At 41.6% G+C, this 19,418-nt stretch overlaps 1 protein-coding gene and 1 long non-coding RNA gene across 5 annotated transcripts in view; one reads left to right on the top strand and one right to left on the bottom strand.

Moving 5' to 3' along the window:
• dscaml1 (Down syndrome cell adhesion molecule like 1) overlaps positions 1-8,020 on the top strand; it is a 110,303-nt gene extending 102,283 nt beyond the window's left edge. For 2 of the 4 annotated variants that reach the window (XM_066676920.1, XM_066676900.1), the window contains exons 21-33: positions 275-428; positions 1,228-1,345; positions 1,443-1,606; positions 1,710-1,808; positions 2,552-2,740; positions 3,472-3,759; positions 4,247-4,402; positions 4,559-4,589; positions 4,736-4,854; positions 4,968-5,120; positions 5,229-5,423; positions 5,619-5,930; positions 7,172-8,020. In XM_066676920.1, the coding sequence (XP_066533017.1) occupies positions 275-428; positions 1,228-1,345; positions 1,443-1,606; positions 1,710-1,808; positions 2,552-2,740; positions 3,472-3,759; positions 4,247-4,402; positions 4,559-4,589; positions 4,736-4,854; positions 4,968-5,120; positions 5,229-5,423; positions 5,619-5,930; positions 7,172-7,713 (2,520 nt within the window). In that variant the 3' untranslated portion in view covers positions 7,714-8,020. Of the gene's footprint in view, positions 1-274; positions 429-1,227; positions 1,346-1,442; positions 1,607-1,709; positions 1,809-2,551; positions 2,741-3,471; positions 3,760-4,246; positions 4,403-4,558; positions 4,590-4,732; positions 4,855-4,967; positions 5,121-5,228; positions 5,424-5,618; positions 5,931-7,171 lie in introns of all 4 variants that reach the window. The other 2 variants (XM_066676909.1, XM_066676891.1) reach the window with 1 other exon arrangement.
• A 4,477-nt stretch (positions 8,021-12,497) lies between these two features.
• Positions 12,498-19,418, bottom strand: LOC136688681 (uncharacterized). Its single transcript, XR_010801376.1, has 3 exons — positions 19,280-19,418; positions 13,263-13,305; positions 12,498-13,169 (listed from the first exon to the last, which is right to left on the bottom strand). It is a non-coding gene; the product is annotated as an uncharacterized lncRNA (long non-coding RNA).

Here is a 19,418-nt window from a genome sequence, read left to right as displayed (position 1 = left end):
TGTCTGTGAGTTAGGTGTGTTATTATCAGTCTACTATTACAATATGATGCATTACACATAAAAAAAATGATTGCAGTTTAGAAAAAAAGATACAATAAGTGCAGAAACACACTATAGATTTCATACGTCTGCATTAGATAAATTATTATAAACTGCAGACTACAAAAAGTGAAATGATCGCTTATGAGTTAATGGTATCTCTCCATTTTCACAAGACATCCATGTTGGGGCCCTATTCTTTTGCTTTGTCAGTATGTTTGTCTGGTGTTTTCAGGCTCCCAGTGAATACGAGGCGAACCCAGAAGTGCTGTTCTACCGCATTACCCACCTGACTCGAGGTCAGCAGTACTTGATCTGGGCAGCGGCCGTCACCACTGCTGGCCGTGGCAACATTAGTGAGAAAGTCACTGTGGAGCCAGCTGGCAAAGGTGAGTCTCTGTGGCATACATTAGTAAAACAGATTCCCAACAGACTACCTTTCCTGTCTCCAGCCCAAGAAACCGTTTTATTATTTTATTATATGTTTCCAAAACATGACTGGTTCGTATTCATTCATTCAGTGTGTGTGACCGAATGCTGACAAGACATCGAGATCCTTAAGAGCACCTTGCCCCTCTTCTCTCGTCTTTTCTCTCTAGTTTGATGGAAGAATATTGTGTTGTTAATTATGTGATGAGAAGCAAAGTGCACCATATGAAGGAGGACAAGATGGATGAAGAAATAGCATCTGATGACCTGGCCAATATAGTACATAAAAGGGAGGGGTGGGGGGTTAAGGGGCAGTTGAATCAGTGCTTCCTGAATTACAGGGTGAAAAAAGGCCTGCCTAGTGTGCATTCACTGTGCACTGAGTTCTCCCCCTCCTTCGGTCAGATCACTAGCAGTAAAAGGCAGCGTCCTCCAGGCTGCTTCCCTCAATAATGTATTCAGCAAACCACAAAAGAACAAGCATTAAGTGCTTGTCAAAAGACAGATGAGATGAGAGATGAGTGGTTTGTGGAGGGTATAGTATGTGAATCTGCATTTGTTCATGAGTTGAACATAACACACTTTATTTTTATTTTTTTTTAACAAACATGTTGCTTTTCTCTATTTGTGAGAAATTACCTCCTAATTTTACGATTGTAAAAAATCCTCAGACATTATACACGCAGATTGTTTCAGAGTTATGATCTTTGTCTCTTTTTCTAAAACTTTTAACATCAAACCCTCTCATCTCTTTCTCAGCTCCTGCAAAGATCCTCTCTTTCGGAGGCACAGTCACAACTCCGTGGATGAAGGAGGTGCGACTTCCTTGCAGTTCAGTGGGCGAGCCAACCCCCACCATTAAATGGACCAAAGACAGGTACGAGTTACACTTTCAGCTCAGATTCTGGTTTTGTACAAGCGCTCTCGTTTCACAAACATAACAGAAGATGTGTGTTTCATTTTGACTACTGTAGTGAGGATTCGGCTATACCAGTCACTCAGGATGGTCATCGAAACATTCTGGCAAATGGCACTCTGGTGCTGCGCTCAGTGAAAGCTGAGGATTCTGGGTACTACACTTGCACCGCCACCAACACACTGGGTTTCGATACAATTATTGTGAACCTGGTAGTGCAAGGTAAGACTTTTCACCACTCCATACTATGTTCTTTGGGTGGGAACAGGTGACAAATTTGTGAGCATGGAAAATATTTGACTGTGTATGCATGCGTGTCTGTCAGTTCCCCCGGACCAGCCACGTTTGACAGTCTCCACCACCTCGACCTCCTCTATTACTCTGGCTTGGATTCCAGGAGACAATGGAGGAAGCTCTATCAGAGGTATATCCACTTTTATCAGTCTCACTCCGTGCTGATCTCATTGTTTTTTGCATGTTTCTGTTACTCTAGATGTATGTGGTGTTTTGGGTCTGGGTTGTTTAGGCCACAAGTCTTTTCAGAACATCCATGTAGTCCTCTGTTTCTCCATCTTTAAGACGCTGGTTTTTATTATGGTTTCAAGTCGACTTTTTAGGCTCATCATTAACCTGAGACTTAGTTTGGTCCCATTTTTAAAGATATATTGTAAAACAGTTGAACTACTACAATGTCTGTAAGTAAGTGTTTGGGGGGGTCATTCTTTTTGAATAAAGTAGCGTGCTTTTTTCCGTATCGCATGGTCTGCCACAAACACACCATATCGGGTCCATGGATAATGACTGCTGTGGGTGCCATATTGTGCCTCCATTTGCATATCTGCTCAGTCAGCGTATCCCTCTCTATCTCTCTCTCTCTGTGTAACTAATGACGTTTTAGTGACGACTCACTTTAGTGATCTGTAGAGTTTCTGCGCCCTCTAGTGACAAAAAGCATTACTTCTCTTATAAATCTACACCCAACAATTGAGAAAGTTCCCCAATTCATTTATACATATAGTTACAAATATAATGCTGGCTGTATTGCAAATGAGCTTCACTTACTCATCACATACTCTGAGTTTAAATGAAGGTGAAGTGGTTGTTTGAGTGAGTGAGTCATATTTATGAACCAATATTGACTTCTGTGTACATTGCTTTTGATTATAGGCTTCGTACTCCAGTATTCTGTGGATAACACAGAGGAATGGAGGGATGTGTTTATTAGCTCCAGTGAGCGTTCCTTTAAGCTGGATAACCTCCGCTGTGGCACCTGGTACAAAGTCAAGTTAGCGGCCAAGAACAGTGTGGGAGCTGGAAGGATAAGTGAAATCATCGAGGCTAAGACTCATGGCAGAGGTAAGAAAGTGCACGTTAAACATTTGTTAATGTCTGTTAAACTAAGATCAGCAGCACAACCCGTTCTTAAAAACATTCTTAGTTCTGTTGAATGATGAAATGCAATGAAGCTTCTATTGGGTATGTTTTGGGAAATCAAGTATATAATAAGTAACTGGGGGAGGGGCCGAGGGCAGGCTGGTTTGAGGAGACTTAATGAGCATTAACAGAGTGTTAATGACAGCGTTCCTTCAGAGAAGTTTATGAGTTGAACACTAAAGCTGAATGCTAAAGAGGACTTTAACATTGACAACATATCAACTTCTACTCACATTAGGGCACGGTACAACACCGCTGTTAAAATATTATATCAGTATTTTTTTGTGAACTGTTAAAGTTCCTCTTTCTTCCCACAGAGACAAATCTGAATTATGATTTTAGTATTTGAATATACTGCCATCACTGGTGGTTCAAAAGACTACTTTAACACCTGTGGGTGTGGCCAATAGAGTAGTTGCTTGGTGACATTTCGGACCAATCATGTGATTTGATGGTGCTAGAAGCTCATGTAAGATGCTGTATGTTCTGTATTCTGTTCTTCTTACAGTCTGGGAGACTTCTCAAATTAAAACCACTGCAGCAGAACCGACCTGATTTCAAAGTCATTGTGGCATAGTCCAAACACATTGTATAATATTCACATTCATTATACATCGACAGGAGCAAAGACCTTTGTCTTTCCCCTTTAACAGAGCCCCAGTTCAACAAGGACCAGCCCCTGTTCACCCACATCAACTCCACCCATGCCCGCCTCAACCTGCAGGGCTGGACGAGTGGAGGATGCCCTATAAACGCTGTGCTGCTGGACTTTAGACCCAAGGGCACTTGGGCTTGGCAAAGTGTGCGCACCAACGCCACCACTGATGTGTTCCTGGCTGAGCTACGTGAGGCCACCTGGTATGAGCTGAAGATGAAAGCCTGCAACAGTGCAGGTTGTGGTAACCAGACATCCCAGTTTGCCACACTGGACTATGATGGCAGTAAGTTTTAGTTAAAACATCTTCTGCATGAAACTCTTCCAAATATTGTCTCCTATTATTATATTATATTGGAAATGATTTATAATGAACTATAAAAGATGTATTAAATGTAATAGTTTAAATAGTTTTATTAAATTAACAGAAATGTACTAGATTTAAATGTGGTTTGCTCTTTTTATCTGGTTATGTATCATTTCTGTTTATTTTGTTTAGGATAAAACCAAACTACAAAATATGCAATTTCAATTCTTATTTTCATATTTCGGTTAATTTATGCTTATTAATTAAATTGCTTTAATTGCAGTTTTACATATGTATTTGGGTTTTTTTTTTGGGACTGCATTAAAATATTATCAGCTGGTTTTAAAATAAGACAAATCCAAACACTTTATCTGTGACAGGGACAAAGTGGTGTCTCCGAATAGAAGATTTTTAAATATTTCCACGAATTTTCAATACTTTCACATTTTTATTTGTCCAAACATAGGCACAATCCCCCCGATCAAGTCTGCACGAGGGGAGGGCGATGATGTGAAGAAGCTGTTCTCCATTGGCTGTCCTGTCATTCTGGTTACACTAGGCATGGCACTCCTCTTCATCATTAGAAAGAAACGCAAAGAGAAGAGGCTGAAAAGACTTAGAGGTGAGAGGGGCCGAGACTGATGCAGTGAAGCACAGGGACTGGTGACAAAGAAATAGGAAAGGGAAAGTAATTGAGCTGAAAGGTAGGATGTTTTAAATAAATAAATTGCATGTCTGAATTAATTACTTACTGTTGTCTGTCGTCTGTCTTCCTTAGATGCTAAGAGTCTGGCAGAGATGTTAATCAGGTAAGAATATAGCCTTTTGTTTTAAGTCTATTTTAGGTCGTGCAGAGAGTGTGTTTATTGTATGAGAACAGTAGCAATACTTTTTTTCTTTTCTTTTCTTTTTTTTGTATTTGTATGTTCACGTGTCTGTTTCGCCATTGGAGCAGTAAGAACAATCGCAGTTTCGATACCCCAGTGAAAGGCCCACCTCAGGGGCCACGGTTGCACATAGATATCCCACGTGTGCAACTCCTCATCGAGGACAAGGAGGGAATCAAACAAATCGGTCAGTCATGTCCGCTGTATGTGCATGGCATGTATTTACAGAGTATACTCTCTCTCTCTCTCTTTATATATATATATATATATATATGACGGTCATGTTCAATACTTCTTCAGGTGAAGACAAAGCCACAATACCTGTGACAGACACTGAGTTCAGCCAGTCAGTAAACCCTCAGAGCTTCTGCACAGGTGTGTCTGTGCATCACCCTGCCCTTATTCAGAACACTGGCCCCTTGATTGACATGTCGGACATTAGACCAGGAACCAGTAAGTTGAGTTTTATATTTCTTTCTCCAAAAAACACATTGATATTTGTGAAAGACTTTTATCTAATAAGGTTTTATCTGTATTCACTTATTCCTGCTCCTTCCTCAGACCCAGTGTCAAGGAAAAGTGTGAAGTCTGCCCATAGCACACGAAACCGCTACTCAAGTCAGTGGACGCTGACAAAGTGCCAGGCATCAACGCCTGCACGCACACTGACCTCTGACTGGCGCACCGTAGGCTCCCAGCATGGCATCACAGTCACAGAGAGCGACAGTTACAGTGCCAGTCTGTCGCAGGACACAGGTACATTCACATACACGCTGTACAGTTTTGAACAATTTGAACCTGTCAATGTAGGACAGTAAAAAGAAAAAATGGAACAGTGCTGTGATTGCAGTTTAACCTCAGTTCAGTTCAGTGGTCAGTTGCATAAATTGAATTTGAAGTTTCTGATGTTGTTGAACTGTATCACCCACATGATCTTGATTCATTTTCCAGACAAGGGCCGCAACAGCATGGTATCCACAGAGAGTGCGTCTTCCACATATGAGGAGTTGGCCCGTGCCTATGAGCATGCCAAGCTGGAGGAGCATCTGCAGCATGCTAAATTTGAGATCACAGAGTGCTTCATTTCAGACAGCTCCTCTGATCAGATGACCACAGGCACCAATGACAATGCAGACAGTATGACATCCATGAGCACACCATCTGAACCAGGAATCTGTCGCTTTACGGCATCACCGCCCAAACCACAGGATTATGACCGTGGCAAGAACGTAGCGGTGCCTATCCCTCACCGCGCCAACAAGAGTGAGTCCTAAATAGAGCTCTTATTGATGCACTTATTTAAATCATGTAAATCAGGTGACTGTCTGTGAGGAGTGTGGTGTGTTCTCTCTGTGTCTGCGTGGGTTTCCTCCGGGTGACTGTCTGTGAGGAGTGTGTTGTGTTCTCCCTGTGTCTGCGTGGGTTTCCTCCGGGTGACTGTCTGTGAGGAGTGTGGTGTTTTCTCCCTGTGTCTGCGTGGGTTTCCTCCGGGTGACTGACTGTGAGGAGTGTGTTGTGTTCTCCCTGTGTCTGCGTGGGTTTCCTCCGGGTGACTGTCTGTGAGGAGTGTGTTGTGTTCTCTCTGTGTCTGCGTGGGTTTCCTCCGGGTGACTGACTGTGAGGAGTGTGGTGTGTTCTCCCTGTGTCTGTGTGGGTTTCCTCCGGGTGACTGTCTGTGAGGAGTGTGTTGTGTTCTCCCTGTGTCTGCGTGGGTTTCATCCCGGGTGACTGACTGTGAGGAGTGTGGTCTGTTCTCCCTGTGTCTGTGTGGGTTTCCTCCGGGTGACTGTCTGTGAGGAGTGTGTTGTGTTCTCCCTGTGTCTGCGTGGGTTTCCTCCGGGTGAGTGTCTGTGAGGAGATTGGTGGAGTGTGGTGTGTTCTCCTCGTGTCTGTGTGGGTTTCCTCCGGGTGACTGTCTGTGAGGAGTGTGTTGTGTTCTCCCTGTGTCTGCGTGGGTTTCCTCCGGGTGAGTGTCTGTGAGGAGATTGGTGGAGTGTGGTGTGTTCTCCTCGTGTCTGTGTGGGTTTCCTCCGGGTGACTGTCTGTGAGGAGTGTGTTGTGTTCTCCCACACATAATACACACATATACAAATACACTATACACTCTGTCATAGTTTAACACTATGTAGCTGGGAGTCCAATAGAACATTGTTGGCCTCACTATGTCTGAGTGGGTAAGGGTTTTTTTTCCAACACCCCTCAGCATGAAGCTAATTAATGCAGATGACGATTAGCTGAAATAACAGAATCAGCAGTTTGGCCTATTCCTCAAAAATCATGTGAGCATTATGTGAGGTGTCGGACTATTTTAACACAAACTATATGAATAAATGAATAAATTAAGGAAACTTCTGGGTTCACAGAGTCAAACCTTCTTCACCCCCAGCAGAGAAGTGAGCCAGGTGCATGATAAGCTTGTCTTTGTTAAAAAATATATATATAAATAAATAAATTTTAAAAAAAGAAGAAGACAGTACTAATGGGTAATATTTCTCTGTCCACAGGTGAGTACTGTAACCTCCCCCTCTATATGAAGACGGATCCTTTCTTCCGTAAACAGGCTGAGCTTCATGACCCCTGCCCAGTGGTGCCGCCACGCGAGGCCTCAATCCGAGGCTTGGCAGCACGGGCCTACCACACACAGGGCCGCCACATGACATTAGACCCATCCAAACAGCCGTCCCTAACACTGGGCCACGGTGGCTTGAGTAGCCTGACCAGCTCGGGGGCTTCAGGGGCTTCAGGCCCCGCCTCGAGCACCACTACAGGTGGCTCCAGCATCAGCTCAGGCACAGCCACCTTGCCCCAGAGGACTCTTACCATGCCCAGCTCTTCGTCCACCTCCTCGGCTGGCCAAAGCACCGGTGCGGCAGCTGCTGCAGCTAGCGCTGTCACCAGCACTGGTTCCACAGGAGGAAGTGGAATGGCGGGTAGCTCCAAGGTCGGGGGCTCCAGAGACTCTCTTCTGGAGAGCAGCTCATCTGGCTTGGGCAGACTGCAAAAGCAGAGTGCCGGAGCGTATTCAAAGTCCTACACACTGGTGTAGCCCCTTTTCTTTCTCCCCACGCACATAAATTACATATATAAACACACATATGCTCACATACATCTGGAGCCTCCCAGGGGGGCTGAACTCTGCGCTGGCTGGGCTTGTCCACCACAGGGGTCTTTCTCTCATTCTCTCTCTCTCTCTCTCTCTCTCTCTTTCTCTCTGTCGCTCTCTCTCTTTCTCTCTGTCTCTCTATCTCTCTCTCTGTCTATTTGCCTCCATGTATTTCACCTTTTGTATCATTCTCTAATTTTATCTTTTAATCTTTTTTCTTTATGCTTTTTAATGATTTATTTCCTGTCCCTTTTTTGGCCTTTAACACTCTTTTAATATGTCAAACCTCAGTATCCTTATACCTCTTTTTTTGCATTCTCTCGCTCTCTCTGTCTCTTGCTCTCTCTCTCTCTCTCTCTCTCTCTCTCTCTCTCGCTCTCTCTGTCTCTCTTTCTCCCTCACTCTGTCTCTCTCTCTCTTTCTCTCTGTTTCTCTCTCTCACTCTCTTTCTCTCTCTCTCTCTCTCTCTCTCTCTCTCTCTCTCTGTTAAAGACACCTTGGACCTTATGCACGAACTACTTTCCATGTGCACTTGTTAATTTGACTTTTTGACAATAGGAAAGTTCAAAGGTTTTAAGAGATATTTGTTTCACATTAACTTGTCTAGATGTTTTTTAGGCTGTTGAAAGTGTTTCTTTTTAAGTCTCTTGCAAAAGCAAAACCATGCTGCGACGCGTTGCCTCGGAAAGTGCTTATGCATAAAAGAATAAACCCTGGTGTCTACCTTTTTTTGCCCCTCACTTGCCAGACTGGTCTGGACTCAGATAAACACTTCAATGACTGGCGAAAGCTACCAGAAAATTTGAGTCTTTGAGATTTTTTTCATGCAATTGATGACACAGCAAAAGTGTTGACTATTTTATACACAAACAGAAAAAAAGAGAAAAAAAAGATGTCTGGAGCTATTTCACAGAGGATGGATGGAAACTGTATTTTTTTCCATGTTTTCTTTTGGATTAACCCCCCACCCCCACCCCCACCCCAAAAAAATCTGAACTTGTGCACTACGGAGGAGGGAGTGGATCCACAGAGTTTTCTGAAGTCTACCCATGTGTGTCGGTGTGTGTCTGTGTGTGCATGTGTGGTTATATATGTAAATATATATGTACACATGTGGTCAGCACGCACCCATCAAAGGACCTGCACTTTTGGGCCTGATCTTTGTTTGCTAATGGAAAGAGCAGAGAGATCTGGTCAGAGCTGTGACATGCAAAGGGCCTTTCCCTGTCTCCAGCCACGCATCAGGAGTGATTCAGATCCTTTCCAGTCAAACTGTAGAGAGAAGGGTGGAGCAATCTGAGAGTGTGAAAATCATTGTGTGTTTAACATTACGCCCATGTCCTCCTCCTAGCCCCCTCCTTTTGCTCCCTTCTCTTTCTACATATGAAAGAAAGGCATTCATTTTAATGTTAGTTTATCTGTCTGTGCTTGATGCCATACGACCCTCATTTCTTTCCCTTCACCAACCCCTTCCCTCATCCTCACTGTGAACACCTGACAGCCTCTCCTAGAAGAACAGATTGCAGGCTTTTCGATACGAGGAGAAAGAGAGAAGATGTGCTCTCAGTAAATAGAGACAGGGAAGAGCAGAAGCAGATGGAGAGAAAGACAAGTGAAGGGAGCTGAAGCGAAATCTGCTGTTGCTGAGTAGCTTTTCTGCATTTGTTAATCTTTATTTTCCTTAATCTTTTTATTCCTCTCCCACTAGAGGGCTGTATTGGCCCGTGTTTCTCTGCAGTGGTACGGATACGGTATCGTGGGGTTTAAAATAAGTAGCACAGAGGGATGATGGAAGAGTAGAGGCAGAAGGAGGGATAACACTAGTCCTCCGAGTCCTAACCCCATAAAAGTAATGGACACACTTTATAGAAATGTCCTTTTTTCTTCACCTACTTGACTCCCAAAGCCAAGCTCACTCAGAAAATACTAAAAATATGAACCAACCACTCACTGACTTCAACGGACAAAACACTACATCAGGGCTCCTGCAATACAAAAGAGAACAAATAAAATATATTAGTGTTTCTTGCCAAAATATATGCATATACATATATATATACACATATATATATATATATTTCTATCTAAAGATATAATGAATATATAAGTGGTGAGAACAGAGATATAATGCCATATCTAATTGAGAAAAGAAAATTATATTTTAAAAAAGATTTGAAGACAATCGCTCAGTGGGAGGAGCAGCAGAATGAGAGAAAGTGTAGAACCAGAGATGAGAAAGAGAGGTAAACGGGTAACTAACTTTCAACCCAAATGAAAAAGAGCATAATGAATAGGATGATGGAAGTGAGGTGTTTCTAGATACTGAGGGGTCATTTTGGGGTCAGAGCTTTAGTGCTGTTCAGGAATCAGAACGAAGTCTTTAGTGGTTACCGTTCAGCTCGATGGCGTCTGCCTGTGTGTAAGCATTGACATGGCAACTTGTATTTTTATGCCACAAAGGCCAGTGCTAATGTAGCTTTGAGAGACATAATTTAATTAATTACACCTTACAGCAACAGGGTTTCCTCTGGATTCATTCCCAGTTTGATCCCATAACTTTGCATTCGCCCGACTTTCACAGCATTAGTAATAGCTCCACTGGTTTTACCATCATCACTGATCCTATGCACCACATACCTTCATCTAACCCAGCATTCTTCTCTAGCTGTGCCCAAAGCTTCAGCAGCACATACCTGGGGGAAACGTGTTTAAAGCAAACCCAGTAAACAAGGAACGGCCCTGGACGTTCAAAAGAGGTCTAAAAGTAGTCTGTCCGTCAAGGACATATTTTAAACGTCAATGGACGTCCAAAATCCATCTTAATAAGTTAGTTAAGTGGTGACCAATCGATGACGTCAGTGGACGTCCAAAACGCGTTTTATACAAGTAATTTATTTCGGGACCAATTTGGACGTCTTTTCAACTTTCAATTTCAACCTTAAGAGAACGTTGATTAGACGGCAGTCATTACGTTATTTCAACGTTGAATCACCGGCTAATTGTTTACTGGGAAGACTAACAAGAGAACAATCTTAATTTTAAGATCAGTTTAATTCAGGAGTCAACACCAAACCCATGGCCCCGGCACCTCTCTGTAACACAGCGTTCACGTTTAAGACGTCTGCATTACGGCACTATGCAGCTGCGTTAAGGAATGACTGATGGGAGTCAACAGTGAAAGCTGACACAGCTGCGTCAAAAACCATCAAACAACTGGATGAAATTGTGGTGTAGCCAGTGCCTTGCGAGCAAAGCGTATCTTAGCCCCAGGATTCCCCAGCACTCCTTTCACAGCCTGTCACTGACCCGAAACCTTAGAGAGTCTCCTAAAGTGATCATTCTGCGTGAAGTGTTCCTCTCATTGCTGCTAAAGCACAGAAAACCACCAGCTGGGTTCATTGTCTGTCTGAAGTCAGACGTAAGCCCGGGGAATAAAATCATGTCGAGGTTTCATTATTAGACTGTGCCATTATCCTCGCGGCCATACGTTGTTCAAACTTGTTCTGACGATAAAACGTGATCATAAACATTTTAAAACGTTCACCTCGCCACTGGAAATTCCCTTATGTGTTGTGTTCAATAGACAGCCAATGGATCGATATAATTTTTGTATTTATTTAAATATTTATAGTGGTAAGGTGTTTCCCATTCTTTTTCTACGCTTTTCTTTATTTAATCGTTTCTATGTTGAGAAATGCAGCTGTTACGCTACGGGGCAGGTCTGTTACATTAGTCCAAATCAGGGACCCTTAGCTCCAAGCAATCACAAGAGAAGCTGTGTTGATATCGGGTGGAGTCCCAATCGAGCTCCACTCCCATCCACGCTGTTTGCTCTCCAGGACTTCTCCAGTTTGCCCCACTTCCTCGACCGAGCAGATTTCCTGTTTTACCAAGGCCCCTCCTGTCGGCATAATTTCTAATCTGCAAATAACTACTCTTGTATATAACAAAGTGTTTTGTATAAATAATTACTATTTTCGACATCTCCAGAAGTAACCAGGGCACAATTACAATGTCTGATTAAAAGTATAACTTTAAATGTGAGGGAATTAAAAATAATATAATATATAACTTCTGGCAAAAGTATCTTACACATGATTTTTCAGTGGGGCACGAGATCCCAAAAGAGAACATGTCTGGCTTTATTTTATTTTTAAACTTTTTTTTCCAATTCTCTTCATTTCTATTGTTGGTTGTTTTATTTATTTTATTTATTTTGTTGGTTTGTTTGGTTTTGTTTAGTTATCTTGAAGAAAAATGGCATTGCATGCTTGAATATTTTGCTGGTAATTAAAAGATAAGGGAAAGGGAAAATACAGTAAATTAAAAAAGGGGAAAAAAGTTTTAAAAAATGCAGCGGGGATTCATAAACTTTTATGGAAAAGTTGCTTCAATTTGCAATTGCTTGTGTTTAACTATACAGTTTTTTTTTCTATGAAACGAAACAAAAACAGAAAAAGAGTACTCTGACACCTTGTGCAATAAAGCTATCTTTCTATGACTTGTGTTGTTTATATTTTATTTTCTTCAGATCTGAGTGTGGACAAAGATAGGGCCATTGTGTTTATAAATGTGTATAAATGTTAATCACTTCACAAACGAAAGGAGCAGAAGATAAGTCGAATTTGACAAATACATGTTTCTGACCAGAAGATTTTAAGTGTCTTTCTCACATTTCTTAGGAGTCCGAGAAAACAGAGGCAGACAATTCTAGGTAAATCTGATGAAACCACTAGGGGGCGGAGTGTAGCTGTTCATTGGTGAAACATTTATTGAATGTTGATGAATGGATAATGACACTACTTACATTAGCTTTGATTTAATGTTTGGATAAATGTGTGATTCACTCAGCACACATTCATTCATTCATTCATACAACTGACATCCAAACGCCAGGCACATACCTGCAACACACCACAATACTATAACAGATCACACAAGAGTGGAATGAGTAATGAAAAGGACTGTGTTCTGTTCTCTCTCTGTGTGTGTGGTTTTTCCTGTCCCCATTCGGTCTATTGTTTGTTTATCTCATTATCGACCCATAGACTTGTTTTGTCTGTGTGACACAGTGAATGCTTTTAGCTATTTGTAACACAGAGTCCTCGCGTGACTGTGTAGAACTACATGGACAAGGACAGAGGACGTGGATCTGTAGGTGTCAGTAGATGTTGCCTAATGCTTCTTCTCTAGGACCAGTTCTGTTCTCCTTTGTGCAGCGACAATGGTCCTGTTCCAGAAGATTCACAGTGTTTCTTTAGTCAAGCAGCTGCTCCTTCATTTTGTTTCCTTGTGCTTCTTCTGCTGATATCTTCTGTATTGGTGCTGAATGGTGGCAGCGGCTTTATCTGCACCTTCAGGGTTAACTGGGTTCGGTTGTCCATTACAAGATGTTGAATCTGCAAGTTAAATGTTTGAGGTTAGGAGATAAAAACCTTAACAAAATCAAACAAATTATAAAGATTCCATTTGTAGATTTCCTTTAAACTTACTTTTTCTGTACACACCCATGCTGTTCCTCCTCTGACCTTCATACTGCAATAGAATGCACATAATCAAGATTTATATAAACATCGTGTACAAACACAATCTAAGCAGTTTTCCCTCTTGTGATAAATTTATACGTTGTGTTTCTGAAGACTGACAGACGGATGGTGAAATGTTGCCATGTAGATATTAGTGTGACTTTATACATTCTGATCATTTCTGTAGGTTCATAGTAAATTACTAAACACAGTGTTATTACAATAAACACTTTTATTACATTTTTAAATTGTATTTTTAATGAATTCTAAAGCTGACATTCGCGCTTAAACATTTACAGAAATATAAAATTGACTCTTGCAAAAAAAATAAAAATAAATAAATACAAAATCCATGCAAAATCCATGAAAACAAATATAAACAAGTGAAAATCCATAGACTTTACAGCGGAAGCAGAAGTGGGGGTTGTGTTCCAGGGCCCAGGGCACAATATTTTTTCACATTAAAAACACAGAGGTGATTGATGGGTGTGAACAGGTTGTGAACCGTACACACTCCGATATGAGAGGTGCCGAATATATCCAAAATATCCGACAGAACCAGGTTCTCGGGATGAAGCAGTGATTGACAGACGTTGCTGGTGGAGTGTTCTGTCATTTTAAGAAATGACAGTTAAATAACGCAACAAGCTGCCACTCAGCATTAAATGGATGAGGCCTGTTTGAATATTTTTATCGGCGAAAGGCAGGAACTGCTGAAGTGGTTGGGAACCATGGTGCTAATATATTCACATGTGGTTAAAGCATGTATCATATTTTAATAAACTGTATTCTCATACATTTTACCAAGAAAAATAATTAGTGCTTTGGAATTCCACCTAAATCCCAGCCCCATTGGATCACCATGTTTAGGGCACAGCAGTGGTATATTTATAGTACATTATTCATGTTTAGTGCAATGGAATGATGTCTGTGGCTCATAGGCATTTATCATAACGTTTAAAGTTATTAGAGACGCTCCAGCTTTGTTCTGCAGCTAGGGTTTCACTGGCCAAGAGGTCGTTCAATAGGTTCTTGAGTAGGGTGACCAGCTCTGAGATGGTGAAGAAGAGGACACGTGTCGGGGGGCCTTCGCTGCCGTTGTATGTTTAGCTGAACCTATGTGTGCTTTTAGGTCCTTCACAACTTTATTTGCTACACAAAACATGGGAATTTCTTTGCTAATTCATCCGCGAACTTACATTTACGTTTCGGCATAGAGAGTGGGTACAGGAGCTTTGCCTGACGTTAACAAGGACTACTGACGTGCAGACTGACCAATTAAACGTTTACAGAGAAGGTTATCGACCAATAACGGTAGCTCTACAGTCAGACCGTCCAATCAGAAGATTTTAGGCTACTTCACCACGCCCTCTTCTCACTCAAGTGAACCAATCGGAGTAGGGGAGGGCGGGACTAGTTTGTGAACGAAACGCTTCTCGAAGTTCTATGTAAGCTCTAGAAAAACAACATCCCGGACGTTTGTGAAATTCCGCCCGGACATTTTTTAAGTCTAAAAAAGAGGACATGTCCGGGTAAAAGAGGAGGTTTGGTCGCACTACTTGAAACGACATTGAAAACAGTAGATAAGTTTAAAACATATAGCCAAACTCTATATTAATTATAACAGTTACCTACATGTTGTGACATACATTCGCTGTTGATGTAGACATTTTTTAAAATTATTTATTTAATACATTTCTTCACACACAAGCACCATTTCTAAAATAAAGTGGAATGCTGAGCAAAATGTAAATAAAAACAACATGCGAAGATAAGCAAGTCATTTAAACCCAGTCTTTTATTTAATTCTGGATCAAATGTTTTCAGTGAGGGACAGGACTAGACCAGTACAGCACCAAGAGTCTTTTACAGAGGAGCAGCGGTGTCATTAAGACTAACATCGCCTAAATCGCTCTGTATGGAGCCGTTACAGGGAAAACAAAGCAAAAGTGGTTTTGTAAAGTATTGTGTCCTCATTTCCTTGTGTGCCGTGTGTTAAAGGAGCTCCTGGCTCTGTTTTTGTTTTCAGTCTCTCCCTTGTCCCTACCCAAGCCTCGTCTGCAAATCTATCACGCCATTTCTGTGCTGATTATTGGGCGGTGTAAGATATACAGACCTGGTTAGAACGAAACCAAATACAGGCTTTAAAACCATTAAATAAAAAAGAGAGAAGGGTGGCGACGGGGGGTTCAATATCTGACTCATTTCACACAGAAAAGAGGTGAGCTTAAAGTGGACCAAACCAGTATAATGTGCTGAATTAATGAAAGCTAGCTCCAACACGCTGCACTGGCAGTGTATAAAGGACAAGCTGATAGCAGACAGCAGAGGAATTGTGTCCAATGTTTTATAACCATTTACTGTCAGAAAGTGCTCCTGCATTAAGCCACACACAAAGCAAAATGAAAAGGTGTAGTAAAAGTAAATGTAGGACATTTTGAAATGTTTCCACCGTCTATCTGGAAAATGCAATGGTGGTTTGGATTCACCATGCACACACACACACACACACACACACAACTGAAAAACAACATTAAGGTGAGTCTATATCATATCTTTGATGTATCAAAGTGTTTCTGGTGCGTGGTGTCACAAGGTGCACAGAGAAAGCAAGTGCGTGGGTTGTGACTTGATTAAAACACAAAGTTTAATAAACAAACAGTCAAACTTAAGCACATAACAGACAGAGGGTGGTACACAGTACTTATAAAGGGAACGAGTAAGGGGCAACACTTGTGAGCAATCACACTGCGGGCTCACAGGTGAGGGGCGTGGCCAAAGACAAAAGGAGGAGGAAACCTAATCAAACCACAAGAGAACAGGGAGAAAATGAGAAGAGGGACAGATCCCGACACACAGACTTTTTCAAAAATCAAGAGGAGGTCTGCTGTCTCAAAACGTATTCTTCATGATTTATTTTAGTACAAACTCACAAAATGTAGACTCACAAAGTCGACTAAGAGGCTCTGCCATTATCCAGAATCATCAAAGCCTAAATTTCACATGGGTTTCAGGAGGCAGGGATCTGCCTCTTTTGTTCTAAAATACACCATTTCAGACTTTTCTGAGAGTGCAGAGGTGCTTTACTCATAGGTGGAATATATGTCATTACAATAAAGGTTAGTTTGAGACGATTGTTTTTGGGGTCTACTTGCCCAGTTTTTCATATTAATAACGTGAACGTCCCAGCGGTTCAGATTTTTATCACATCAAACAAATAAATGCCCAAGTGCTTTGTCTTAAATCACTCATCTTTTGAATGCATTAAAGTAAAGAACAACTCTCCACCAATTCTTGTCTTTGTTAGAAACACACCAGCGGTGTATGAAGTTCACATGGGTTCACAGTGAACATACTGAACATTGTTTTTTAAGTCACAATATACACTGAAAATGTAATGCCTCTGTCTACAGCGACTGTACACTATCAAACGTGCATCTGCCTTATCTCATGGAGTCTGCATCGTCTCATAAATGGAATGTCCCACAACATATTCTTTGAGGAGAGTTATGCAGGTGAATGATGTTTCTATGACATTCTTAAAATGCCACTGACATTAAAACTATGCAGCAGGGTTTCGGGTTTTGTCTCTGCTCTTATCACAATGCTCAGAAATGTTATCTTTTTGAAAACAAGCTGTTTTAATTACAATGAAATAAAGAGATGCTTATTTACTGCCAAATGCAAATGAGTATACAAGCCCCATTTCCTGAATTGTTGGTATACTGGGCTAAAGGTAAAAGAAAAAACACTAAATATAGCTTTTAAATGATGTGTTGAATCCAATACCAAGACCTGAGACTCCATCCATCCATCCATCCATTATCTGTAACTGCTTATCCAGTTCAGGGTCACAGTGGGTCCAGAGCCTCCCTGGAATCATTGGACGCAAGGAATACACCCTGGAGGGGGCGCCAGTCCTTCACAGGGCAACAAACACTCACACATTCACTCACACCTACGGACACTTTTTGAGTCGCCAATCCACCTACCAACGTGTGTTTTTGGACTGTGGGAGGAAACCAGAGCACCCGGAGGAAACCCACGCAGACACAGGGGGAACACACCACACTCCTCACAGACAGTCACCCGGAGGAAACCCACGCAGACACAGGGAGAACACACCACACTCCTCACAGACAGTCACCCGGAGCAGGAATCGAACCCACAACCTCCAGGACCCTGGAGCTGTGTGACTGTGACACTACCTGCCACTGTGCCACCGCCTGAGACTCCAATAGTTTTTAACTTTTATCATCAAGGTTGCCGTATTAACAAACAGGGCACGTTCCAGAGAGGGCCAGTTAAATGCCTAATGGAGGCCTGAAGCCTGCAGCTGTTATTTTTAAAGCTAGTATACTCCTTGGATTGAAAAGAATGGAAGCATTGTGGATATCATAAGAGTTAATGAATATTTAGCAACCTAAATTAATAAAATGATTTGGAAATAATCATCAAGACGTATGACATATTTGAGAAGAACGAGGAGAAGCCAGGTGTGGACCCTCCTTGCCTAAGAAAGAGTAAACACACAGGATTTTCTGAGATGGTCAGTCATCCCAAGAATTAACACTTCTTTGGAAAGCCTTCACTCATTCGTTCATTCATTCAATTTATTAATGTTTTACATTGTCCACCTCACTATTTGCATGAGCAAACCCTAAAGACTTGTGATAATTTTAAACACAGCTGATTTTATCAGAGCGTCAAGACGAGACAAAAAAGACGAGTGTAAACCGCTCTCCTGAGCCCCTCACACCAAACGGTCCAGTCGATGGGAGCGTGATGCACTCACATGATTTTACGAGTGAAGTCGCTTGAAACATCGTTTGGTGTTAGTTGTGTGATATCTGCTCTGTGTAATAAGCATATTATTTGCACAACTGTAAAGTATTTAAAACTTTATTCCTCTTTTAGAATTCTGTAATATCCTGTATATAATAGTTTTATAGCACATTTATAGCATGTGTGATTGTCATATAGACAACATATTTTCCTCTGCGTTTGTGCTAATATTCCTCATCTACTTTAACCCCTGCACAACAAAGTGATACTGATTGTGATAATATGGCTGCACCAGAACCACATATGCATTTTATGTTTTATGCGTAGCCTGCTGAAAAAGAGAAGCCATTTTGGTAAGTAATTCTGGGCAGGTACTCTTTGTCCAACTCTGTAATACAGATGTCAAACTTCTCCCCATCAGACTAATCACCTAAACATTGTCCTGAGCTTAATCGGCTAGGCCCTGAAAGGGGGAGGGTGTGTGTGAATGAAGGTGTGTGTGTGGGGCGAGATAAAGGGAGATTAGGTGCTTAAATATTGCCTTGCTGCAATATACTTGCGCAAGTGAGGAAGAGGGTTAACAGAGGATAATAGCTAATGACGTGTGAGATTTTGATCACATGGTGGTCATGTTGTGGGCAGAAAAAGAATGTGATAAACATCTAAAACTACTGGTATGCACTAAAATGTCTTAAACACAGTACTGTGCACAATTAAACAACAATAATAATAAGGGTCAACTGCTCCCAGTGTTTTCCTTTTTACTGCACCATTGAAGCAGCACTCAACATAACAGCAGTTCATTTTGTAAACTGTAGGAGAAATGTCATTGTGAATGGTACACCTTCTCTGTGACTTATGTATATGTTCTGTATGAATTCAGTACAAATTGGTTGTTTGTGATCTGCTTAGTTTTTTTTGTACTTCTGCTCCATTGGTATTTTTTGGATAAAATGTTAAAGGAAATGTCACATTTTACAAAATCAAAAAAACACAGAAGTAGATGAAACAATGACATAAGTTTCATTTATCAAGACATTTATACACAACATGAAGTGCAGAAATTGTGTAAAAGGCAATAACAAAAATTGGAGTTACAGTGACAGCAATGAGGTACAAACTTGAATGTGTGTGTGTGTGGAGGGGGGGGGTATTAGCATTACATGACAGTCACATAAAAGAAGTAAACTGACACTGACCTCCTCAGCTTTGCTACTTCTTCGGCTGTGGGAGACGTAATGAACTTGCCAGGGCAGTGGCTGTGACACCATGTAGGGCAGAGCATCTTTCTGATGAACCCATCTCACACCCAGCTGAAACACACACACACATGCATGC

Source organism: Hoplias malabaricus, chromosome 1 (assembly GCF_029633855.1).
Source record: "Hoplias malabaricus isolate fHopMal1 chromosome 1, fHopMal1.hap1, whole genome shotgun sequence".
Taxonomy (NCBI): Eukaryota; Metazoa; Chordata; class Actinopteri; order Characiformes; family Erythrinidae; genus Hoplias; species Hoplias malabaricus.
The sequence above is the reverse complement of the archived record's forward strand: the minus strand, read 5'-3'. Positions and strand labels throughout refer to the sequence as shown.